Source organism: Osmerus mordax, chromosome 5 (assembly GCF_038355195.1).
Source record: "Osmerus mordax isolate fOsmMor3 chromosome 5, fOsmMor3.pri, whole genome shotgun sequence".
Lineage (NCBI taxonomy): Eukaryota > Metazoa > Chordata > Actinopteri > Osmeriformes > Osmeridae > Osmerus > Osmerus mordax.
This window is the reverse complement of record NC_090054.1, coordinates 7975502-8002256: the sequence shown is the minus strand read 5'-3', so window position 1 is coordinate 8002256 and position 26755 is coordinate 7975502. Positions and strand designations below refer to the sequence as shown.

The following is a 26755-nucleotide window of genomic DNA, read 5'->3' as shown; positions in this document are numbered from 1 at the left end:
GTTGGCTATATTTCAGAGGTAATAGAATTGTTGTTATTATTTTTGATATTTTGTTTCTCTATTACCTCTGTTTTATTTTTGTAAAAACACACATTAACAAACAAACAACAATGGTAATTGACTTAATGACAAGAACACAAAAAATAAGAAAATAGTAATTCCCCAAATCAATGTGTCAATTAATTGATTTGATTTAAAGTACAAGTACAAAAAACATCAAGTATATCAATACCCAAATCAAGTAATGGAACAACCAAATTTAGAAACCCTCAATCTAACCTCATCAATGAATGCTACAGCATGTACAAAACAGTGAGGCAGCGTGAACTCACGCGCACCTAGAAACGATTTAAAGTACGACAGTCCTTCAAAACAAAAAAATACAAAAGTGATCAGTCCAGGGGGGTATTCGTCGTAGCTCGCTAAGCGGTTTAGCGAGCTAATTTTCAGGCTAAGATAAAAAACGCCCCTCTTTTTGGTTCGTGGAAGCAACTTTCGATAAATCACCATAGTAACATATCAATTAGCACTAACCTGCTCCAGAGCAGGCTAACGTAAGTGTAGCTGGATAAGCTTGCCACACCCCCAGAAAATAACATGGCAGCTCCCTTTTTGAGAGACCCAGTTGACCAAGGAGCTATAATTTAGTTCGATTAGCTTTCCATACCAATAGAGTTCTTCGCGATTGCCAAGATCCTTTATTTCACACGGATGAGTTCTTGTTTGAGCGATATCTATTCAGCCGACATGGACTCATTTATTTGCAAGACCTTCTCGGGCCGTACATTGCAAATAATATCACACGCCGCAGCAAGCTTTATGCTTTATTATGAGCTTATGCTGCTGTATGTGAATATGTAACGCTATGTTTTAGGAAATGTCTTGTCTTATCTGTTGTGCCTGTGCTTTTTATATGTTTCACTGTGGGAGAGTGGGAAACGTCATATCGATTCCTTTTTATGTCTTGACATGTGAAGAATTGACAATAAAGCTACTTGAAACTTGAACTGTGCTTCAGACTGCATAGCCTTGAGGTTTTTTGCATCAGGTAGGCTATATGCTACATTTTTATACAGTATAGGCGATGCAGAAAACATTGGCAAAGCCGCAGCATGCGTTGCTGTAAGAAAAGTGTACTTGGCGCTTAACCAGCTGATGAATCAATTCATCATATTCCCTGGCCATGTCCCAGTCAATGACATCAAAGAGGGATTTACACATATGCCTACATGCATATACACATATATAGTACATGATATAAGCGCAGTAGCTTACATATATCCTCATAATTGTCTATGATTTCGTATCAATTAGATACTCTTTGGCCTTGTTTATATTTAGCCTACTTATTCTGAAAGAGTTGAGATCATTATTTTCGCTAGCAAGATCTCATTCGATTATTAATTTCCATTAAGCCTATACCAGCAGGCACAATTAAAGAAATGATTGTAATGAGGCACTTAAGATGAGCCTATACATTTCCCCAAAACTTTCGCATTTAGCTTATCGGCAATTGTTTCCCAAGCTGCTTGTTTTGCTCTGGCAGCGGTGGCGGTGTTTGACTTAGCCATGATTATATGCTTATTGTCTAGAGACTCATTATAATAGTTTGCTCGGATGGCGAGAATAGCCGATCACCGCTCTCTCTTTCGTCTTTTCCGCCATCATACCGTTAGAAAATCACGGTTTTGGTGATCGACCTTTCCTGCCTTTTGAAGTAGGACGTGCACGTGCAATTTCCCTGATAAGTTTAGCCTGATTGAAATTAACCACATGATTTGGATGCGGATCAGCCGTTGACGAACCGATATTTGCTGTTCTCACTCATCTCGCTAATGTTAACGGGCTAAAGGGACAATTGATTAACTTAGCTTCAACCCTTACGACGAACGGGGCCCAGGTCCAAGTGTCTGGCAAATCGCTCCAGGGTAGAAAAAATATATATAAATCAATCAAATAAAATCAGGTCCTTGTCCTACCAGTCGTAGCAAGTTGTTCTCTTTCTGTTCTGTCTCTCACAGCGATCGCTAGCACCTCGATTTGCTAGCACTGTTGATGATGGAGTTGCACTCTACTCCAGTACTGTACTCCGGGAAAGAGTACGCCGCATACTATGATTCACTCAGAACGATGGTTCACTCAGATCGATGGTTTAGTTAGATCTTCCCAAAAACAATTGAAAAAAAGAGGAGAATACGGCCGAGGTTACTCTACAGTTCTCCACCCAACCGTAGTGTAGCAGATGGGACCTCTCCTCTTCGGTTACAGTTAGCCTAGCCAACCGCAACTAAACCAATGTACAGAAACGAAAAAAACGAAACTAAATAACATATCTTCTTTTTCTCAATCACACTTCAACTACTCTCCATATCTTCACACACATACAGGAATTAACTACGTACATCAATATTTTCGTTTTTTCTTTCTTTCCTTTCAATAACTGCAATCTCTAGTCTAGCTGGTCCGTGTACTTTGCGGCCAATGGATTTTCGTTTTGAAATAAGAAAACCAAAATCAGGAAACGAGCTGTTTCCCGACTACCATTTAGAAATAGGAAAAAAAAAAAACGGAATTTTTCCATTTTGATAATAGAAAACGGAAAGCAAAAAAACGACCCGTTACCTGATTTTCTTTGATGTGCTTACACATGGAAATCGGGAATTAAAATAGTGTGTGGAAATCTCCTTTTTTAAGTTTTGCGTAGATTTTTGTGTTGTGACCCCGAAGTTGCTCCCACGAGCTTGACAGTCACATATTCAGGATGTCAGCAGAGGGCGCGCTGCCATTTGTATGGAAGCAAATCAGTGACATAATGTTTTGAATTTTAAAAGGCATTGAATACTTGGAATAATTTAAACAACACCGAATTCACATATTTCAAAAAAAATATAAAAAATCTGACCCAAATATTCAATACTCAATTCAGGTTGCTCAAATTCGAGCCCCCCCAAAAAATCGAGCTTAAAAATTTTTAGCCTATCAACTTCGAGCCTAAACATTTCTATCTCAACAAATTTGAGCCTTATGGAACACGCAGCATTTAAGCCATATAGAACATAATTTATGAGTGTATGGCTTAAATGCTGCCAATTAATAATTGACGTAACAACTTATTGTAAATGGTCCGTAGCCTAGCCTATCGATTAAGGTAGGCCACTCTGAAGCATGTACACTGCCTGCTTCATTTGATCTTGATAGGCTAAGCATTCTGTAGCTAACAATAAACCCACTTTTTATTAATTAAAACTACTTTAGCATAATAATACACCTAAAATACAAACCTGAGCAAGGGCAGCAATCGCTATCTAATCAACAGACAATTTAGCTAGCAGGGGAAGAATACAAACAACACAAATCACCAGTTGATTTACATTTGCAAGAACTATAGACTTATACAATAACAGGCTTAAATGAACTGACAACATAAGTTATACGACTAACAGTGTGTGTCCACTGCAGCGACACGATGCGAGCGACAACATGTTTTCCATTCATTTTCAATGGAGCCAGGCGAATCGCTTGCGTGGTGTATTGTGGGAAGCGACGTGACGAGTTGAGATTTTCTCAACTTGATGCAAATGAGGAGCGATTTTCGCTAGCGATGGCCAATCGGAGTGTTTTCTTGTTTCTCGTAACGTAGCAACCATGGTGAACATTTCTAGCTTTCTAGGTGGAGGAGAAACTAATCGTTTGTGTGGCTGCTTACCCAGTCCTGTACGATACATAGCTGTATTCGTACAGCGATGTTAATAAAAAACGATGCATGGCGCAAGGTTGCTGAAGTTGTTGGTGCTTGTACTTTGAAATTCAGTCTAGTCACATTACGTAACTTCGTTCTGTGGTAACTAGCTAGCTAGCCAGGCTGGAACTCCCTATCGTATCGACAGATTAGAAGACTGAGTAATATAATAAAACTTTTTTTACACATGTCAACGTTTATGTCTATTAAACAGTTTTGTATTTTGTATACAAGTTGTATTTTGATCGATGTTGCGAGTACGTAAACCCAAGTCTGCACACTTGGCCATGACAACTACAACAGTGACTTTAGATAACTACATTTTACATTAATCTGTTTGAAACGCCCCCGAGCGTGGTGAACTGTGGGAAGGCGAGCGATGGCAAGCGATTCGCATTGCTGCAGTGGACACGCACTGTTACAGTTCTCAAGGACACACACACGCAATCTCAACTGCGGTGTGAAGTGCATGTCCGTGCAATTCTCCGACATGCACTCTAACAATCACTGCTGATAGACGGCCTAAAAGTTTGTACAGCTGATTTCTGATACCGTGGCGGCAGAAATTTAGCCATAGAGGAAACACTTCACTATATATTATCATTCCAGGTTAAGAATACCAATGGAGGCTGCGTTGGAAATCGTAAATTAGACTTTTAACAGCATTTTGAGTGGAAATTTGATTTGCATTTGTACAGGTGTATTCGTGCACGTCGGGTTGGCCCTCGCAGGGGAACGACAGTTTACTGGCCGCTCTGTCCATTCGCGCACCTCACAGTTGCATATTGATCAGACAAGAAGACACGCTTATCTCGATTAGCCTACTATTGATCAAAACAGAACGAGGGTTTGGCTGTAGCCTGCTTGAAACATACTATTGAGAACATATTCGCTGACCTGCATTGCACGCGGGATGAACACAGCTTCTTTTTTTTTTTTTCATTGCTGACTTTTTTTTGCCTTTTTTAAAATTTTCTTTATGCAGGAAAAACCCTGCATGTAGTCAGCCAAGTACTCTATTCACCTTATTCCGGAAGTCACGATGCATCCATAGTTCCCGCCATTGTTATGTTACTGTACTTAAGTCGTTTTTTTGGGATATCTGTACTTTACTTTACTACTTATATTTCTGTTTACTTTTACTTTGCTACATTTTGCAAAGAAAACTGATACTTTTACTCCGCTACATTTCCCCTGAAACCTTCGTTACTCGTTAAAAAATCAAATCATCTTTTGAAAAAAAAATTATAATGAGAGTGATGAGTCCAACGTCGGGAATTCTTTTTGGAATAATATCTCCCCGATATCCTCCAGAACAGATCAAGGCAAAATGGACTGCAATATGCGCAGTGGAAGGATATATCCAAAACATTAAGATCAACAACAAAGGGGACACAACAATAATCGAAGCAAAAGCATACAGGTCTCAAACAAAAAATGAGAAACCCCACAACCTCTTCATTAAATGCCACCAGCACAACCTTGTAGAGCTTGACTAGTCATGTTCTTTCACCTCTGGGTAAGATCTGTATATAATATTTCAAGCTAGCTAATAGTGATGTGTCGTTCGTGAACGATTCATTCATTTTGAACGAATCCTTACAAGGACTCGGGAGTAACGAGTCCTCTCAAAGAGTGATTCGTTCATTTTCTCGTGGCCGCGCATCGGGACTGTTGCATAGGCTCGCCCAAGTAAACAGAAATTATTTGTAAATTTTCCGACTCGGTCTTCGGGTACGAGTCTTTGGATCATTTTTCACGTGACCTGCATAGGCTCTGTACTGGTAGCTAGAGGAAACAAACGATTCGTTCATTTCCCGACTCGGTCTTTCTACGAGTGTTTGTATCATTTTTCACGTGACCTGCATAGGCTTTGTACTGGTAGCTAGAGGAAACAAACGATTCGTTCATTTCCCGACTCGGTCTTTCTACGAGTCTTTGGATCCTTTTTTCACGTGACCCGCATTGTATTTTTTAGTAGAGGAAACAGTTTCCTCATTCCCTTTTGCGTGCCTGCTGTTTTAGTAAGACGTGAATGATATTCGCTCAAGTCATCATACTGACTGGTTTTGTTATTTTCACTTTACATTTACACTTACAGTTTAGTGCAGTGTAATTGTTTGCTGTGATAATTAAATGCTAGTGTGATAATAAATGACCAAATCATACAAACTGTCATGATACATTATTTTAATGCAGGAATTTCGTTTAAAATAGTATCTACTGGTGCACATGTCATGCACTAACCTACATGAGAATATGATACGTGTTTGCAGTCACCATTGAATGCAAACACGTATCATATTCTCCGGAACACTTCCAGGAATTGTTGCCGTTCTTGGTGACTTGTGTTCTTTGGATAGGAATCGTACTTGGGCAATGAAAGATGACGTTGAACGAGTTCGCAAGAACACAAGAACGGAGAAAAACGTGGATTGATAAACAGCCTATGAATGCCAAAAATACCCGGAAGTGTTCTTGATCTTGCTTCGCGGCGATTTGCGGCTCTAATTATTTTACCGTATGTTGTAAACTGTACAGGTGTGCCCTCCGCTCCGGGCCAGGTGATCGCCACCAGAGAGACAGACACCTCCGTTCTTATTCAATGGGCTCCACCAAAGGAACCCAACAACCTGATTGGCTACTACATTGACGTCTGTGTGAAAGGCTCCAAGGACTGGCTGTCGGCCAATCACAAGCCCCACAAAAGCACCAAGTATGTACAGGACTCAGACGTCTGAATAACCCTTTATGCTGCTCTATAGCACATGGAATTGTTCTGATTAATAGTCTGTTTTATGTGTGTGAAGGTTTGTGGTGCAGGGTCTGACTACAGGGGAGACCTATGTGTTTCGTGTCCAGGCCATCAATGAGCTAGGTTTGAGTGATGAGTCACAAGAGTCCTCTCCTTTGTCTGTTAAAGCTGCCCTCAGTGAGTACACATAAACACACTCTGTCTCTCTCTCACTCTCTCTTATTTTCTCACCCTCACTCTCCGCTCAACAGAACGGATATGCATGTTGTTAGTTAGGTAGCAAACCAAGTGCACCAATGATTTGCCAGCAGATTCAGAAACAGCAGAGACAGAATGTGACCAGTCTACTGTGTTCTAACTGGTGGCATGATCTCTTCTCTAAAGGATCTGTCTGTTTTTAGTTAGGGGGTTTTAGATCATCAATGAGGAAAACTGGTGTTTTTCCTCATTGGCAAATATGACACAATTCTGTAATTGTAACCTAAATACAATGTATTTTAAATACAATGTATTTAGTAGAAAACAATTACCACTTTGGAGAGTTATTGATTCTTAGAGAAATAAACTTAAAGCATGTACTGGATTTGGCCTGTCAGTAGAACAACACTTTGATACTCTAACATTACCAGTACTCTGCAATTCTCCTCTCCCTTACTCCTGTGCCAGTCCTAGCAAGATTAGTGTGGAAGCCAGTGTATAGCCTGCTCGAGCTCCTCAGAGAAAGCCAGCATGACATGATCTAATCTTAGGCACACCCTACACTATCATATCATCTTAAACCCTACAAATGTAAAATGTTTAAATGTAGTGAGTAACTACATACAGGAATAACAATCATGTATCATAAATGCAATGTAATCACAAAATTCAAAGGTAACAAAACAATGTATAACATGCCTTAAGACTGCTCCCCTTACTGTTACAGCAACTCCATCTGCTCCCTATGACATTGCTTTGCTAAACTGTGATGGCCAGTCCATGGTGCTGAACTGGAAGCGGCCCTCCCACTCGGGTGGAGCCAAGGTAGCAGAGTATTACATTGACAAACGCAAGATTGGCACAAGTGTGTGGAAGGAGGTCAACATTCCTCCAATTAAACAGAGACTCCATAAGGTACATCGCCATCCTAGCACTACCATAACATATCCCCGACACTATCCTAACAGACCCTGGGAACCAGTCATTTGTATCAGTGTTTTGTGGTTCTAAGTCTGGTTCTGGCTGGTGTTCCTTTTTGAGTGCAGGTGGAGAACCTGTCAGCTGGCAGTAAGTACCAGTTCCAGATCTACGGAGCAAGTCTGGCTGGCCTGGGAGCTTCCTCCGCCCCAAGCATGGTCTTCAGCTGTGAGGCTTGGACCATTGCCGAGCCAGGTATGACCCACACCTGATAAGGAGCATGCATGTCAAGGCAAAGAAGATGTTATGATACACGGTATGTGTGTCTCAGGCCCTGCCTACGACCTGACCTTCTGTGAGATACGTGATGATTCACTGGTGGTGGAGTGGAAGACCCCTGTTTATACTGGGGCTGGAGAGATCACAGGTTACTTTGTTGATTACGCCATCAAGGGGTCTGATTCATGGACAACCGCTAACGAAACAGCTGTCAATCATCGCTTCCTGAAGGTAAGCCTGATACACTATTACACACAAAATAAGATTTAAAAAGTACTTTTTGCAACATATCCCTCGATATTGTACAATCATGTTCAGTCACATGGTGTTACAATCGATATTGTAACACCATGTGACTGCTTCTCTCTTTACTAGGTGGTGGGCATGGAGGTGGGAGATACCTACGTGTTCCGTGTGCGTGCTGCTAACAGTGATGGCGTTGGGGTGGCGTCTCTGGCTTCTGACCCAGTGACTGCCAAGGCACTGCCAGGTATCACAATACAGATATGGCTATCTGCACTCATCTCAAACCTTCCATTGGTTATCTGCCCTTGACGAAGCACAGTAGACGTTGAGTCTAGAATTCAGAGCAGCATTGTGCTGGGAATCTGGGTCAGGGTTGTGGTTTTCCCATTTTGATAATAAGCGTGAAGAGAAGGTTGGAGGAGATTGTAAAAGGAGGGTATCTGATGAGTAATTGATGATCCGCTGGGTTTAGAGTGGTGGAGTGCAGGGCAGTAAACCACCTTTTGGGGGCATTGTGGAACTCTCTTAAAATAAGGCTCACAAATGGGGAAGAAGAGTGGAGTTGAGGAAAGTTATCCTGTACAGTCATATGAACAATTTACTAAAGACACACAATTCATGATTACTCCATTTTCACTACAGGTGTTAAGGAAGTGTCCTGCTCTGTGGACTCTGATTCAGGTGACATAGTAATGTCATTTGAGAGCTGTCAGATGTCCGAGGGCTCCACCTTTGTCTGGAAGAAATCCTACAAGGAAATCACTGACTTCTCCAAAGGCATCATGGTCAAGACAGTGGGCAGCATGTAAGCATAGCACAGACCTGAGGACCGCACACAAAACAACACTTGACTCAAGTACAAAAGCACTCTTAGAAATCAGATTTCTCGGCTCTGTCCTGTGACTTTTGCTTGCCATTATCTGTACAGCTCAGTTGTATTTTTCTGTGTTTTACAGCTCAAAGTTGATCTTCAAAAACCCAGATAAGGAGGATGTGGGAACCTTTTCCGTGTCAGTGACCAACACAGACGGTGTTTCTGGCAGCTACAGCATCTCAGCTGAAGGTAGCATTAGGCAATGATCTTTTCCCTTAAATGCCATATGTCTACTATAATGATAGATAATTAGAAAAGCCAATCTTTCTTATAACGTTCTTTGCGAGCCACAAATGAGCCAGACACTTTTTCTTCAAGATTTCGGGGCATAAATAAACTCTGACCCCCTCGCTATCTGAATCGTAATGTACTATTAGTGCTATCCTCCTCATTGAAGCAATCAGGCATCTTTCTCTTCTGGGAGATCTTTTTTTTGTTGCCACAATTAACCGGACAAAAAGGCGTCAACATTTGATGCACAAGTCCCTGGCCTGAATATGTCCACTATTGCAAACATTTATCATATTCCAAAGGAAGAAATCTTAATGCCTCTAAACCAGCCAAGATAAATTAGAATAGGCTATAGGAAAGGTAATTGTTTGTGTGGCAGATAATAGGCCTATTTTAAAAGACGAAATTCCTGTATTAAATACAGTAAGCTACATCAAGACAGTTTGTATGATTTGAAATGGTCATTTAATACAACACTATTTAATTATCACAGCAAAAATAACCAATGAAAATAACAAAACCTGTAATTATCACCTGTGAACAAATCATTCACGTCTTTTATGCTAAACCAAACAGTCACGTAAATATTTAACGAAACCCCGAAGACACAGTCGACTTGACATGTGAACGAATCCTTTCTGTTTCCTTTACTGAGCCTAAGCATCAGTCACATGAAAAAGGAACCAAAGAGTCGTACCCGAAGATACAGTCGAGAGGTGAACAAATCTTTTACCTGAAGACACAGTGGAGAGGGGAACAAATCCCTTACCCAAAGACACAGTTAAGAAGTGAACAAATTATTTCTCAGTCATTAATCAGTCCCAATGCGCGGTCACGAGAAAATGAACAAATCACTCTCTGAGACTACTCGTTACTCCCGATTCATAAAAAAATAAAAAATAAAGAATCATTCACTAACGACACCACTACAATACAGCTGCCTTGCAGCGCTCCTTTTCTGAAAGTCTGTGAAGGACAGAACAAAACCTAATTGGAGCCCACGTCACAGACGCGCCTGATGCCTGTTCCATAAAGGCCGCTCAAAAAAGCTTGACTTAAAGCCAATTTCAGCTCATGCAATCCTACTAATTCAAGTCAGATTTAAGTAGTCAAGCTAATTGCACGTGCCCCTATTCTTAAGCATCCCGACAGGTAGAACATGGATTATATCGATCCACCACGGCAAAAAGCAATGCACACGACCACGTGACTTCTTCCAGAAAGAATGTTCCCTTTAAGCAGCTCCTTCATCTACCACTTCATCAAAATAAAATGACACGCCATGATTGACATGAACGACGTAGGTCGAGGTCCGTTTTTATAGACCTTTACTTCATTGATTAAAAAAATACACCCTCTAAACACATACAATTAAATTGACTTTTTTGACATTGTTTTATAAATACCCTACTATTAAAGGCCATATGGCAGGTTAAACACTATGGAAGCAAATTGTTACCAAAATTCAAATGCAAATGCATTTCCAGAAATGCATTAGCATTTTAAGAATGTGGCTGCATTATTTGACTCATAAATTAAATTAGTAATCAATCATCCTATTTGCATTTAAATTTTCTTCAAGAGTGCTCAATCTTTCACCTAATTAAAATGAAAAATAAATTTCAAAATTCAATTTGAAATGTAAAATTTGAAAATTAAATTAAAATTTCCAGAAATGCATTTTCATTTTAAGAACGTGGCTGCAAAATCGTGACCACAATTCAAATTCGAATGCATTTGCAGAAATGCAAAATGAATGAAAAAGCATTCTGAGCGGCGCAGCAGAGTGACGTCAGTAGCCGCTCTTCTTCGGTAGGGGGCGGTGTGCACATCTGCATTGCATTACATTGCAAATGTGCCGGGAAATTGATTGAATTGACGGGTCTTTTGTTCTAATACCGGATTATAAACCGCTTCGAAATATAAGCCGAACAAGAAAACTGCGGACGTTCGACTCCGTTGGCCGGCAACGCGGACGAGACATCTAGCCTTTATATATATCTATGGGTCGTCTCCCCAACGTGACGTCATGCAATGCATTGTGGGGGAAAGAAGAATCATTGCAAAAAGTAGCTACTTTTTCGTATTATATTCCGTTTTGTGACACCCAACAACATCAAATACAATGGATAACAGTTAAAATGTTTATTAGCAACCAGCAAATAGCACAAATTCGTTGGAAAAATAAACCTGCCATATGGCCTTTAATCAATACATTATCCAGTAGCCTAACTTTTTAACATGGTTTTTGTGTTGGGAAATATAAGGATAGATGTATGGATTTAGGTTCGTTTTGCAATTGCCTACTGTTAACAATTATGTAGCTATGATAATTATACTGGGATAATTTAGATTGAGATATAGGCCTATATGCCTGATGCCTAAACCTTTGAAATCACAAACTACCATATAGCCATACGTTTAACGTAGGCTATGAAGGTTTGTATCATTCTGAAATCATTGTTCATCATTGTTTAATGCATTAGGCTAAATGTTGTAGCCTATGTATTTAACTTGATTTTCTCTAAATGTAGCCTACATATTGAACTGAGGGAGATCATCGTTTTCCCGTTGGGTCAGTGTTACAGGAACGTCTGGTTAAGCAACAACACGGGCTAAGCCTGACAGTTAGCCTGAACTAGCCTGAACAGGCTAGTTTCGAAGCATAAGTTGCCATAGTAACTGAGTTCGAACTACGTTGAGCTGGCTTTATGGAATCGAATGAACTACAAATTAGTCTGACTAACTGACAAAAGCCTGGTTTATTTGGTAAACTCGCTTCATGGAACAGGCCTCTGGTGTAAATTGAGGCCGCGTGGAGGACGAAAGATAAACTTGTGTGCCTCAGATGCGCCTGGTGTAAGTAAGGGGTTAGGAAATCGTTCATCTGCTGATTGGATGATCATGCAACAGCACAGAATCGACAAGAAGGCTATCATGCTGTGATATTGCATTATGGTTATTTGACCTGATTGGGTAAGAAAGCTCAGGCCACAGACCCAGGACGGTTAGAAAAAGTTATGCAGGTGTAGGGGTGTAATATTGGCCAATTAACCAATTGATCATAGAATCCATCGTATGATTGAAAACACTTAGTTTTACGGGCTGTTACCCAAAGCCATCGTAGCTCTTGAAAATGGTCGTAGATTAACAAGAGCTCCTGAGTACGACGATGTATTAGCATAGCCGCGGGAACATATTTTGTCAGGGGGGTGCTGGGGGGGGGCTTAATGTTGCGGGCCGGTGCTGCGGTGGTGGATTTTCAAGTCATATCATTTTAAATTCTTGTGCTGTCAGCAGGAGGTGCTGCAGCACCCTCAGCACCCCTAGTTGCCATGCGTATTAGGGCCAGTGTAGGTAAACAAAAAAGAAAATGGAGCCGGAGGATGGGGGCAGGGTAATATTCTGAGATTAAAGTCATAAATTTGCAAGAAAAAAAGTCTGAGATTCTCAGAGTTTATAAAGTCATAAATTTGCAAGAAAAAAAGTGTGAATTATACTTTATAATAGGATTCAGAAATAAGGAAATACTCCTGATTTTATCCCAGAATCACCACATTGCAATAAGCATTTGGACTTTGAAAAGACATTGCCATGATTTGGGACAATACAGAAGGAAACATCATGCTTATTTAGATGAGGTGATAGCTTTTGTGCATCAGGAACTATAATGCAATGGACATATGCAAGGACATAGCTGGTTACATCTACGGGCAATTCAAATGGGATTCGTGGTTCAACAGGACACAACACGACAGATCCTCAAATTAGTCGATGATCAAGGTGTGGGTCAGCTTAGAAGAGCGCAGAAGTTTTTTTCTAGCAAAATTACTAGTTTTTTTCTCACAAATTAGTGACTTTAATCTCGGAATATTACCCCTTCTCCTCCGGTTCCGATTTTTTTTTAACTACCTGGCCCTAATTACGTTTTGTCATTTTTATATTATCTAATACACCGTCGTACCTGAGCAATCATAGATCGCTAGGTGCATCTTAAGCAAAGACATTCAGTGGAGACACCAACAGGCCAACCCTAAAAATAAGTAAATAAGAATCTTTGTGTACCGTGATTAATCAATTATTTTGGTAAAAGTTAATTTAACCAAAGTCTTAAAGTTACAACAGAACATTTCCGCATCTGGAAATGATCTTAAGTAGTTCTTAAGAGACAGGTACGAATGTTTTTGTGATGAGCATGTTTGTGAAACGCAGGTAAAATATAACGATTGTTCATTATTTTGCTAATAGAAAAGGCTCTTAACAGCAAAGATCAATCGTTATCGGGAAACGCAGCCCAAAACTATTCTCCTAGGTTTAAAGGAAGAGGGGTAAACTGAACAGTTTATTAATATTAACCAATTGTGCTGGAATTACTATTAGTCTATGGGTTAAATCAGAGCAAGAACGGTCAAAGTAAAGTTAAAGGAAATAGATATTTAATAACATTGCAAATCAATTAAATCAATTAAGAGGCAAACGTTACAGAATAAAGGTTTGAACTCTTACCTACTCTACCTTGATTATTGTAAATCAGAGAGAGAAAGAGTAATAGGCAAGTAGGGCTAAAAACGATTTGTCGACGTTATCGACAGCGTCGACAATAAATACATTACGATGAATATTTCTGTTGTCGACTCGTCGTTAGATCTCAAATGACCTATTTTAAGGGTCTGCAATAACGCGTATTGATCAGTGCGGGACTGTAGCGCTAGACTGTAACGCTACCCTCCCTTATGCAATCCAATAGAAGACGAGATAACACAGTGCTTACGATAAAGTGCAAACAACGCCAAACTAGCAGATCTTTTCTATGCATATGTAGCGCCCTCTACCCTGGTATATCCAATGGCCGGGCGCCCAAATTCCTATGTGTGCCTCTCGGCGAATGACCTATAAATCCCCTCCTGTGTCCTATTAACGTTAAGTCCTATTTACCAGTGTATCTAGTCATAGATATAATGTATGTTTTATCTTAAGGCTAATAATTACCATGTACACACCCTGTACTTAGTCCAAATAACACTTCTCTTTATTCACGTCAAATAAATGAATGCAATTTCACCCTGGGGTGGTTCTTCATGTAAAATAAATACATAAACGTTTCCTTACCCCTCAACTGGATGGTTACATTGGTGTTATAAAATTAAATAAACCTTCAGTGACTGAAAACCAAGTTAGTTATTTCCGGTAGTTGTACACCAGCATAAGAAAAACACAAACTTCAATTCCAATAATCAAACTTAACAGATAGCAAAGATGCTAAGGCGCTACAATATATTAATTACTTATCACAACAGTGCACTGTGGGCCCACACACACTCACATTCACACGCATACCACTCTCCGTTGCAGGCCTGTATGGTGGCTTGAGAGCGTGGTGGCCGTGAAACTCACAAATGGCCGCTTCACTCCGAAGAGCCAACTCTAGAACAAAGTTGAACTGGTCCACCAGTGCTCACGTTCCTCCGTCTGTAACCAGCTCCAGCAGTACGCGGACCTAGCAGACAATCCTCTTCTCCTCCGCACGCCGACAGTCCATTCCACCACGCTTTGTAGCGAAACCGCCTAGCTAGCCAGGTCCAAACTCAGTCCGTCACTATAGGTTACAGACAAGGTTTATCAGAATCAGAATCAGAATCAGAAAGGGATTTATTCGCCATGAAAGTTTGCACAGACAAGGAATTTGCTTTGGCAGGAAGGTGCATACAATAAACATATACCTAAAATTTAAATATGTGGACTAACTATACTAAGGGTACATAAACTAGCAGTACTAAGTGGGATAAATATAAGTTGCCGTAAATTACAATATAAAAATACAAAAATACAAATATTACAAAAAATACAAATGTACAAGATACCATGTTGTGGTGCAGTGCAAAAGCAGAGTGTTTTAAGCAATAAGTCATTTGAGTCAGTGTGGTCCCTTGGCCTTGTTGAAGAGGCCAACAGCGGAAGGGAAGAAACTGTTTTTGTGGCGTGAGGTATTGGTCCTGATAGACCGCAGCCTTCTGCCGGAGGGGAGTGACTGAAACAGGGAGTGTCCAGGGTGGGAGGAGTCGGCCACAATCTTCCTCGCTCGCCTCAGGGTCCTCGAGGTGTGCAGGTCCTCGAGGGTAGGCAGATTGCAGCCAATCACCTTCTCAGCAGTACGGATGATACGCTGCAGTCTGCTCTTGTCCTTGGCAGTGGCAGCAGCGTACCAGACGGTGATGGAGGAGGTGAGGATGGACTCAATGATGGCTGAGTAGAAGTGCACCATCATTGTCTTTGGCAGGTTGAACTTCTTCAGCTGCCGAAGGAAGTACATCCTCTGTTGTGCTTTCTTGATGAGGGAGCTGATGTTCAGTTCCCACTTGAGGTCCTGGGAGAGGATAGTGCCCAGGAAGCGGAAGGACTCCACAGTGTTGACTGGGGAGTCACACAGGGTGATGGGGGTGAGTGGGGCTGTGTTCCTCCTGAAGTCCACAACCATCTCCACTGTCTTAAGAGCATTGAGCTCTAAGTTGTTCTGGCTGCACCAGGTCACCAGGTTGGCCGCTTCCCACCTATAATCAGACTCGTCTCCACCAGAGATGAGCCCAATAAGGGTGGTGTCGTCCGCAAACTTCAGGAGTTTGACGGACGGATGACTGGAGGTGCAACTGTTGGTGTACAGGGAGAAGAGCAGAGGAGAAAGGACGCAGCCCTGAGGTGATCCGGTGCTGATGGACCGGGAGTCAGAGACTTGTGTTCCCAGCTTAACGCACTGCTTCCTGTCAGACAGGAAGTCTGTGATCCACCTGCAGGTGGAATCGGGCACGTTCAGCTGGGAGAGCTTGTCCTGAAGCAGGGCGGGGATGATGGTGTTGAAGGCAGAGCTGAAGTCCACAAACAGGATCCTGGCATAGGATGCTGGGGAGTCCAGGTGCTGTAGGGTGAAGTGGAGGGCCATGTTAACTGCATCGTCCACAGACCTGTTGGCTCTGTAGGCAAACTGCAGGGGGTCCAGTAGAGGGTCAGTGATGGATTTAAGGTGTGCCAGCACCAGGCGCTCGAAAGACTTCATTACCACAGAGGTCAGGGCGACGGGTCTGTAGTCATTATGTCCTGTTGGCCTTGGCTTTTTGGGCACAGGGATGATGGTGGAGGACTTGAGACAGGCTGGCACATGGCATGTCTCAAGGGAGGTGTTAAAGATGTGGGTAAACACCGGAGACAGCTGGTCAGCGCAGTGCTTGAGGGTGGCTGGAGAGACAGAGTCCGGCCCAGCTGCTTTGCGGGGGTTCTGCCTCTTGAAAAGTCTGTTAACTTCACCCTCCTGAATGGAGAGAGTCGTCACTGTAGAGGGGGGGAGGTGGGAGGCCTCCTGGGTGGGAAGGGGTAGTTCAAGTCTGTCCAATTGTCTTTCAAATCTGCAGTAGAACTCATTCAGGTCGTTGGCCAGGCGGGAGTCGTTAGTGGAGTGGGGGGCTCTGGGCTTGTAGTTGGTAATTTGCCTGAGCCCTCTCCAGACAGAAGCAGAGTCGTTTGCAGAGAATTGGTGTTTTAGCCTCTCTGAGTACAGTCGTTTAGCCTCCCTCACCGCCTTGCTAAACCTGTTCTTCGACTCCTTGAAACTGTCTTTGTCCCCACTCCTAAACGCGGCCTCTTTCTCTGACCTCAACCTTCTGAGTTTAGCTGTAAACCAGGGTTTGTCGTTGTTGTAGCTTACCCTGGTGCGTGTTGGTATACAGCAGTCCTCACAGAAGCTGATGTATGATGTCACAGCCTCTGTGAGCTCATCCAGACTATTGGTAGCAGTCGTGAACATGTCCCAGTCAGTGCAGTCCAAGCACGCCCGCAGATCCTCCATAGCTTCACTGGTCCACTGTTTTGATGTCCTCACAGCAGGCTTACAGCGCTTTAGCTTTTGCCTGTATGCAGGAATCAGGTGGACCATGGCGTGGTCAGAGTGACCCAGTGCTGCTCGGGGGACCGCATGGTATGCTTTGCTGATTGTAGAGTAGCAGTGATCCAGGGTGTTTCCTTCTCTGGTAGGGCATTTGATGAATTGTCTATATTTTGGGAGTTCTTGAGTGAGATTGCCTTTGTTAAAGTCGCCTAGCACAATAACCAAGGAATCCGGATTTTCATGCTCCACACTCAGTATCTGGCTGGCGAGCACACGTTGAGCCTCGTTAACGCTAGCCTGCGGAGGCATGTAGACGCCAACCAGAATGAATGATGCAAACTCTCGTGGCGAGTAAAAAGATCTACAGTTAATAAAAAATGATTCCAGATCAGGAGAACAGTGCTGCAGAATCACTGTCACATCTTCACACCAGCCGCTGTTAATGTAAAAACAAATACCACCGCCTTTCGTTTTGCCAGAGAGCACAGGGTTACGATCCGCTCTCAGCAGTTTGAAACCTGCTAGCTGTAGCGCAGAGTCTGGGATCAGTTCACTCAGCCATGTCTCCGTAAAGCACAAAACGGAAGATGAATGAAAGTCTCTGTTTTTCCACACCAGTAGCTGAGGTTCATCCAGTTTGTTGCTCAGTGAACGCACGTTGGAGAGAAATATCCCCGGTAACGCTGTGCGTGCCCCACGCCGACGGAGTCGCACCAGAGCACCGGCTCGTTTACCTCTCCTACGGCGCTTCGCTGCTAGGACAAAGCCGAGGGTGGCTTTGACTATAATTCCCACTAATTCCGCCGCTGGAAGCAGAAAAGTGGGAAATAAATCCACAGGAGTTGTAGTCCTGATGTTTAGAAGTACTTCTCTAGTTAGAGAACCCCGGAAATCTTGGCAGAACACTGAATTAACAGACAAAACAAGACAAAAAAGAGCGCACCTAACGACCGAGGCAGCCATCATCGGCGCCATCTTGGATCAAAAGCCAGTGACTCGCACTATATCTTACAGAAAGTAACGATCACTTTACTCAAGCGGTGCATACGACTCTGGGTATAACATAGGCTTACTTTAATCAATAAATCAGAACAAAACGTTTGTCCATTCGTGCTTCTTCACGCCGTTTCTCTTTCTCCCTTCTCTCTTTTTCTTTCGCGGCCTTCCGCTCGCTGTCCTTACCAATCCCAATCCCAGTCTCTATTAGAGGCGGGATTAATCTAAATAGCATCCAATTAGACCTTGACTCCACAAACTTGATAGCACGACCCACATGTTCTGTATGTACATTGCTCACCAACTTAACTACCAGGTTTAACTCAGGAACACAAACCATTATTTCTCAATCAAACAAGAAACAAAACCAAAATGTTTATATTTGTAATAGACCCTTCTTAAAATAATTAAACCCATCCACAAATAAAATGATAATACTAATAACCCTAGCCGGGTTACACATACATGCATAGTCACTCACCCTTGTTTTGTTTCATATTCATATGACATACAAAAGGTCATATTAGGCAGAATTCTGCATCAGTCAGTCCGTTACTTGTTAATAAAGTTAATTAAATGGTGAATGACATGGGTTAATGTCTCTCAACGATTAGTCGATTCATCGTTCTAATAATCGTTAGATTAGTCGATTAACAAAATAATTGTTTGTTTCAGCCCTAGAGGTGAGCAAGGAGAAGGAGTAGGAGAAGCCAGAACTGAGGATCCTATCTGTAGGATCAAATCTTGACCCTTACTTATGAACATATGACCAAAAATAAAAGTGCATAAAAACTTTTAAAGTTGTTTTCTTGCTTGCCAGTGTTTCTCGACCTAGGGTTATAATGGAATATTGAAATGTTATTCAGTTGTTACTTGCATTGTTTACATCCATTGTATAGCTGTTGTTCACTGTGTGTTGCAGCACTGGAGAAGATGCTGGCCCAGAGTTTCGACATTCGCCACCCCAGTAGGTTGACCTTTTGATCTGGCATTTAATTATCACCTCCATCAACTTCACCAGTCATCATAACCCTCTCAGAGTTCCCTATCCTCTTTGTGACTTTGAATTGTGTACTGGTATGTTTCAGCCTGCTGGAGCCTAGATTACTGCTTTTGGTTTGGAATGACCAAATGTATATATAAATAAGATGGATAGATTAACAGATCAATCTTTGTCAGTGCTGGCTTAGCCTTTTAGGTCAGGAGAGTGTCTTCCTTTGAGCTAATGGCATTTCATTCATGAGAAAAATATATTTAATGTATTACATCCTTATCTCTTCTTTCCTCTCTCTCACTCTTTAGTCATCCCCTTGAAGACTGAGCTGGCCTATAAGATCCTAGAGAGAGGTCGTATGCGTTTCTGGCTGCAGGCAGAGAATGTCTCCTCCGGAGTTTCTTACAACTTCTTTGCCAACAACAAGGAGCTTTCAGGAGCTGATGTAATATAACATTTCTACTTTATTTTCAGTGTAATGTCTTCTTATTTTTATGCTGTCTGATTGGGTTTTGTACTGGGTTTGACATGAGCTTCTGTGTTTGTGTCTGTCCCTGCAGCCCAACAAGATGGGTCATGATGTTGCCACAGGAGTGATTGAGTTTATCCTGGATCACTTCACTGAGGATAGTGAGGGCACCTTCACAGTGCAGATCCAGGATGGGAGGGGCAAAGCTCAGTCCTCCCTGGTCCTTATAGGAGATGGTGTGTATGTATGTATTTGTGTGAGAGTGAGAGATTATGTGCATGATGTTTAATCTGTTGCAGTGGTCTCTGTGCTCAATCCAGGACTTCAATGTTACTTGTTTGTGCTGCAGCTTTCAAGGCGGCCTTGGCCGAGGCTGACTACCAGAGAAGAGAGTACATCAGGGTTAAGGAGGGTGAGAAAAACTTCTATCATGTCATAAACACATAAAACATCAGGCTCCCTTATCTGAAGATGAACTAGACCAGGGGTACTCAATTAGAAACTCAAAAGGTCCACTCACCAAATTTCCAGTCAGTCCAGGGTCTGGAACAGTGATGGTTTATTTTTCTGGCCCTTACCTCAGAGTTCTGGGGGTAATTTTGTTCAAAGTGTCTATGCTTTGTGTCATAGTGACGTTTCACGTTAGCTCTACCACAAGGGCAACCGTCTCATTGCAGATTAAACACATCGGTTTTGTGCTCCCCACTGGAAACACAAATGCATACTTGTCAGTCCATTCTGTCTGAAATTTGCGCTTTTCTGAATCAACTTTTCGCTTTTTGCTGGGTTTTGTCACACCATGATTTTTGCTAAGGAAGAAACAGGTAGGCTACTGTTAGCAAATCGATTAGCCTGCGTTGTTGCGAATGACACACACAACCTGCGTGACCCACAGATGTTGCTGCCAACGTTGAGTGAGTGAGTTGTCATGGTGATTACTATTACAACTCCTGATTGGATCTTTGGATTGGATGGATCTTTGGATTGGACACAAAAGATAGAAACCAAATCTAGTAGGAAAACAATATAGTTGTGAAATCACGCACCAATGAAAACTCGCTTGGATCATGACTAAATTAGAATGTTGATTTTGGCTTCAGTCCAAATTGTATTGCGTCTGGGTCCGGATCCGGACCGCGGTCCGCCTATTGAGTAACCCCAAACTAGACCCATTTTCACACTACAACGTTATTTCATGCAACTACTTTTGTACTCCTGATAAAGTAGACAACAGTAATAATTGGCACAAATAGGTTATTATCTAAATTTACTGTAAATGAATTAATGAAATCTCCCAACCTACTCCCTCAGGCCCCCACTTCAGTGAATTTCTGTCTGTGCATGTGGGGGATGACTGCTCTGTGTCTCTGGTCTGTAAGGTGAGTCAGAAGTCTACTGGGAGAGTAAGGCTATAGCTGTGACTGACTATGCAAGTAATACTATGACTATGTAGTTGTGTACTATTATGATCCTGTTGCTGTGATACTGTGACAATGTGTGTGTTGTAAAGTCGGGACCATATATGGATGTCTGTGTGTGGTCCTGCAGGTGGCTAATCTGACAAAGGAGTCTGAATTCCACTGGTTTAAGGAAGACACTGAGATCGTCCCTAATGAAAAAACAGACCTATCCTCTGGGGCCTGCAAGCTTCCCCTTGCCCAGGTAACCCTCCCTCATCGCCCCTAACCCACGTAACACTCCCTAATTACAACATGCCGGAGAACCTCTCTGAATTTACTTCTCTTCCAGAGCAAAGCAGAGCAGTGAAAGTATGGTTGTTAGCTATCCAGAGGGCTGTTGAGAGATTCAGTCAGGCAAGGTCACCAGTGACCAAGGTAACATGTGTTTATGTGAGAGCACTCCAGACCCCAAAAAGAGACCCTGAGGGAACAGATTAGAACACTATTTAACACAACGTATCCTACATTCCTGCAGATCTACATGCACACACAAACAAACCAAAAATGCTGCCTTCACATGCTAGTCAGAAGATCCATTTTCCCATTTGTAAAATCGAGATTACGAGGAAGTCATGTTCAGGTGCTTTTGTTGTCAAAGAGATAAAAAATTGCGTCCGCAAACGTTTTTGGCACCATCATATTGTGGAAATCCTTTTTTGATTCCATTATGCACCTGCTAGAGGAGGAAATGGATGCAACAAAATGTAAAGGTAAGTAATCCATGTAAATATATTATACTAGTCAATCTAAACCAGTGGCCAGGATTTCTTTATTTATATAGTGTATTTTACACGTTATACAAAAAAAGAGAATAAAATATAAACAAAATTTTACAAGGAATGGTAGGCAAATATATGTGCTTTGAGAGTATATACATTAAAAAACACATTAGGCATTTAAAAGCAAGCTACTGGAAAATATTGGACTAACGAGAGGCCTACTTACCTGCCTAAATGGTTCTATTTTACCAGAAATACCATCGGACACGAACAACATTATAGAACACAAGAAACATTTAACAGCAAGCTTGTAAAGCTAGTTATGCAGCAAAGGTAAAGAGCTAGTGGAGATGCTCCTGGCTTGTAAAGCCCGCTCACCAGCAATAGTAAAGAGACAGTACAGACCAAAAAGTATCTATCCGTTCCGCTGGCTTTTAAATCCCGCTCAGCAGAATGATGAAAAGGCACTGCAGACTATGACGTTCCTATCTATGCCGCTGATGGCGGACAGCACATTGAAGAATAGCCTGCGATTGACCATAGATCAGTTCCAATTCTTTTCCAGGAAACTGAGAGAACATGGGGTGACTGATGACCATCAACAAGGAGGTTCTGCAAGGATTCCATTAGAGAAGTAGTGTCACAAAAACTGGTACCCCGGTACGCAGTCGGTACTCAAACCAAAAAATCTTTACGATACCAGAATTTCTTAAGTATCGGGTTGCAGTCAGATGCTGACAAGCACAGTGTTGTAAGCACAGTGTTGCCAACAAAATCTCACCAGAAGTTGCTAGTGGCTCTCTGTAAAATCGCCAAAAGTCGCTAGATTTGTCGCTAGATGAGATTTTTTTGTACTAGGGAAGGCAAAATGTCTCGACAACGTCATTAAATTGGCAACACTGAACAAGCAGCTAATGTTGCAGGGTCTCCACTAAAAGTTGTCAACAAGAAAAGTGGAATGTGGAAATAGCATCGGTGTGAGGCAGATGACAATGAGAACATTGTTGATCACCACGAAACCATTAGCAAACATCACCGTCCAGAGCTCTCAAGTTTGATCAAAAGTTTGGCGTGAGGTTTCCATACATGTAATGTATGGTGTGAGTGTCACGGCAAATGCGTGAGACTTGAGAGCCCTGGCAGTTCAATACTTAATACTGGGGCATACGAAAGGAGAGGGCACACATTTTACAGAGGCTTTTAGATTACATAGTTTGCTGAAATTTGTGTTTTGGAGTTTGGGATGTATATTTACCTTTTGTGCTTGTAGTGCGACCAAACTTTTAAAGAGCCCCTTGAGTTCTGTTAATGTCTCCACTCAGTCCACAGTTTCCAAACACATTTTCTTTTGCCTTTAGGCCTACATGCATTGTGATTGTATTAATGCTCTGTTGTTGTCATAAGTAGGCTACAGCCTTAAACCAGAACTCTTTTTGGGAGCTTTCTGATCAATGTAATGTTAGTCAATAAGCAGCTCATAATGTAGTGACTGAAATGATAAACCACACGCGTGCCATTGCCGAGCAGTTCATCACCTGGCCTAGTGAATGTCAGAAACTTGTCCAGGCAGCCCTGTTCAAACGAGTGTGTCGATGGTTGTTACTTCAGAATGCAGCAAGCACCTGGGTCGTTCTACGAAAACGTGCCATTTCCCATACTTAAGGTTCGATTTTTAAAGTACCGTTTTTAAAGTCTTTAAGTCTCTATTTGGATATTGTAGATCCTTACCTCTCAGAAAAATATGTGGTGCCATCTTAGGCTATTTTTAGGGTTTCTTCGGTAGGAGAACCCTATTGTTATTAGGGTTCCTCCGGTAGGAAGGAACCCTATTGTTATTGTGCATACTTATGAATAATTCTTTTTTTTTTAATATATATATATATATAGAATAGAAGTATGCAGTGGCATAACGACATCTCTGACGTTGATAACAAACCAAACCGTTTAAAAAAAAAGCTATTCGTCATAGCTTGTTAAGCGGTTTAGCAAGCTAATTTTCAGGCTAAGATAAAAAACGCCCCTCTTTTTGGTTAGTGGAAGCAACTTTCGATAAATCACCATAGTAACATATCAATTAGCACTAACCTGCTCCAGAGCAGGCTAACGTAAGTGTAGCTGGATAAGCTTGCCACACCCCGGAAAATAACATGGCAGCTCCCTTTTTGAGAGACCCAGTTGACCAAGGAGCTATATTTTAGTTGGATTAGCTTTCCATACCAATAGAGTTCTTCGCGATTGCCAAGATCCTTTATTTCACACGGATGAGTTCTTGTTTGAGTGATATCGATTCAGCGGACAAGGACTCATTTGCAAGACCTTCTCGTACATTGCAAATAATATCACACGCCGCAGCAAGCTTTATGCTTTATTATGAGCTTATGCTGCTGTATGTGAATATGTAACGCTATGTTTTAGGAAATGTCTTGTCTTATCTGTTGTGTCTGTGCTTTTAAATGTTTCACTGTGGGAGAGTGGGAAACGTCATATCGATTCCTTTTTATGTCTTGACATGTGAAGAAATTGACAATAAGCTTTAACTGTGCTTCAGACTCTGCATAGCCTAGAGTTTTTTTGCGTCAGGTATAGGCTAAATTTTTATACAGTATAGGCGATGCAGAAAACATTGGCAAAGCCGCAGCATGCGTTGCTGTAAGTAAAGTGTACTTGGCGCTTAACCAGCTGATGAATCAATTCATCATATTCCCTGGCCATGTCCCAGTCAATGAACTCAAAGAGGGATTTACACATAGGCCTACATGCATATACACATATATAGTACATGATATAAGCTCAGTAGCCTACATATATCCTCATAAGTGTCTATGAATTCGTATCAATTAGATACTCTTTGGCCTTGTTTTTATCTAGCCTACTTATTCTGAAAGAGTTGAGATCATTATTTTCGCTTGCAAGATCTCATTCGATTATTAATTTCCATTAAGCCTACTGCCAGCAGGCACATTTAAAGAAATGTTATCTGATTGGGGTAATGAGGCACTTAAGATGAGCCTATACATTTCCCCAAAACTTTCGCATTTATAGCTTATCGGCAATGTTTTGCCAAGCTGCTTGTCTTGCTCTGGCAGCGGCGGTGTTTGACTTAGCCATGATAATATGCTTATTGTCTTCGTAGAGACAGACTCATTATAATAGTTTGCTCGGATGGCGAGAATAGCCTATCACCGCTCTCTCTTTCGTCTTTTCCGCCATCATACCGTTAGAAAATCACGGTTTTGGTGATCGACCTTTCCTGCCTTTTGAAGTAGGACGTGCACGTGCAATTTCCCTGATAAGTTTAGCCTGATTGAAATTAACCACATGATTTGGATGCGGATCAGCCGTTGACGAACCGATATTTGCTGTTCTCACTCATCTCGCTAATGTTAACGGGCTAAAGGGACAATTGATTAACTTAGCTTCAACCCTTACACGAACGGGGCCCTGGTCCCACATCCCATTGTTGACTACTGCACATCTGGGGCCCGTTCTCCGTACGTCGCTTATTACATCCGAGATCAAATGACACATCCAAGATGACATCATCTTGCTTATCATGATCTGGCTAATTCGGTTCTTCGAACACACTTGTTGTTTATGATTAGTATAGCTGGATTGAGTTATAAAAGGGGGTATGTATCGATAGTATAAACCTTGATCAGCAACGCTGCTATTGGCTGCTCACATAAGTCTATGGCTGCTCACCGTGGCCAAAATGAGCGCCCTGTTTTTTCCCCAACAGAGCAACAGCTTGTTCGACGGTTACTCTGAATTTGAAGATTTTATCAGAACGCCAGGGAACACCTCAAAGTCTGCAAAATCCAAGAAAGAGGGCTGGCAAGAAGTAGCAGACCAAATTAAATGTAGAGGAGTGACGCGTTTTATCGCTTATTACAGTAAGCTGGGCCTATGTTTTTTTTATTTTCATTTATCATCTTTAATGTCAAATGATGTGGTTTCAACAAATGTATTATGTAAATAACACCCTCACAAAAAAACGATAGGCTATCCCTCAAAAAGTATAGGCTAGCATAATATTGCGCTGTGCTTAAGGAGCCTATCTATCACGCAATGAGCAATTAATTCGGTTTCATGTTAAATTCTGCTAATTATTCTTGCACCTTCTGCAACAGGTTCCTGTAGTAAAAACGGACAAGACATGTCTGTAACAGACTTCCTGTATCACCTCTGCTTGTAAAGCCTCAATCTAATCGTGTTTACATAAAATAAACCTGCTCCCGAGCAGTTTTAAGCATACGGACCTGTTGCTATGACAGCAAGTCCAGGATGAGCTTCGAAGAACCGAACAATCCAAGATAATGACAAATCGTCAACAATCAAATCCAGCTAACTGAGTTAGCGACGTACGGAGAACGGGCCCCTGGAACGAATGTATATGTTAATATAACATGTCCAGTTGGTGCAATAGACATACACAAATCCATTAAATGCATTAGACTCAGACATACTGAAGATACATTTAATTTCATAATGAGACTTGCAAAACACAATTTCAAATTCAATAATTGTGCTTGATAGGGAGCGCTAAAAAGCATGTTTTAAATGGAGCGTTGATAATAAGCATGTCTGGCTTGGTAGCTGACCAATGCCTAGGAGTGCCTACTGATTGCGGAGAGAGGTACTGTGTGTAAGTGATGTCCGCAAACACCCCCTGTGGATAAAGGGTAATGTGAGTTTAGATATAGAGACATGGAGGAGAAAGGGGAAGAGGTGAGATGCTCTGCAGCGTTGAAGCATGTGATGTAGGGACAGTTAAGGAGGGCTCAAATGTTCTAGAAAGCTGAAATGGGGTGAATGATAGCTGTCAATCATCCATATATGCTCCTTTGTTAAGAGAAACAAAATTAGTTTTGCTTTGCATAGTATAGTACACCTGTACACCTCATCATAAATAATCAAATTACTTTTAATGGGCATGGTTGCATTTGCCACAATTCTGCTGCTGAAACCATCTACAGTAACCACGTGGGTGGCCCCAAACATGCC

General features: G+C 41.8%; 1 protein-coding gene across 1 annotated transcript in view; it reads left to right on the top strand.

Moving 5' to 3' along the window:
* myom2b (myomesin 2b) overlaps positions 1-26755 on the top strand; it is an 88371-nt gene that overhangs the window by 38720 nt on the left and 22896 nt on the right. Inside the window, exons 15-28 of the mRNA XM_067235999.1 lie at positions 6281-6455; positions 6550-6671; positions 7420-7607; positions 7739-7865; positions 7942-8120; positions 8265-8379; positions 8778-8940; positions 9092-9198; positions 19032-19076; positions 19412-19548; positions 19664-19808; positions 19922-19984; positions 20884-20951; positions 21121-21234. Coding sequence (XP_067092100.1) covers positions 6281-6455; positions 6550-6671; positions 7420-7607; positions 7739-7865; positions 7942-8120; positions 8265-8379; positions 8778-8940; positions 9092-9198; positions 19032-19076; positions 19412-19548; positions 19664-19808; positions 19922-19984; positions 20884-20951; positions 21121-21234 — 1748 coding nt within the window. The remainder of the gene's footprint in view (positions 1-6280; positions 6456-6549; positions 6672-7419; positions 7608-7738; positions 7866-7941; positions 8121-8264; positions 8380-8777; positions 8941-9091; positions 9199-19031; positions 19077-19411; positions 19549-19663; positions 19809-19921; positions 19985-20883; positions 20952-21120; positions 21235-26755) is intronic.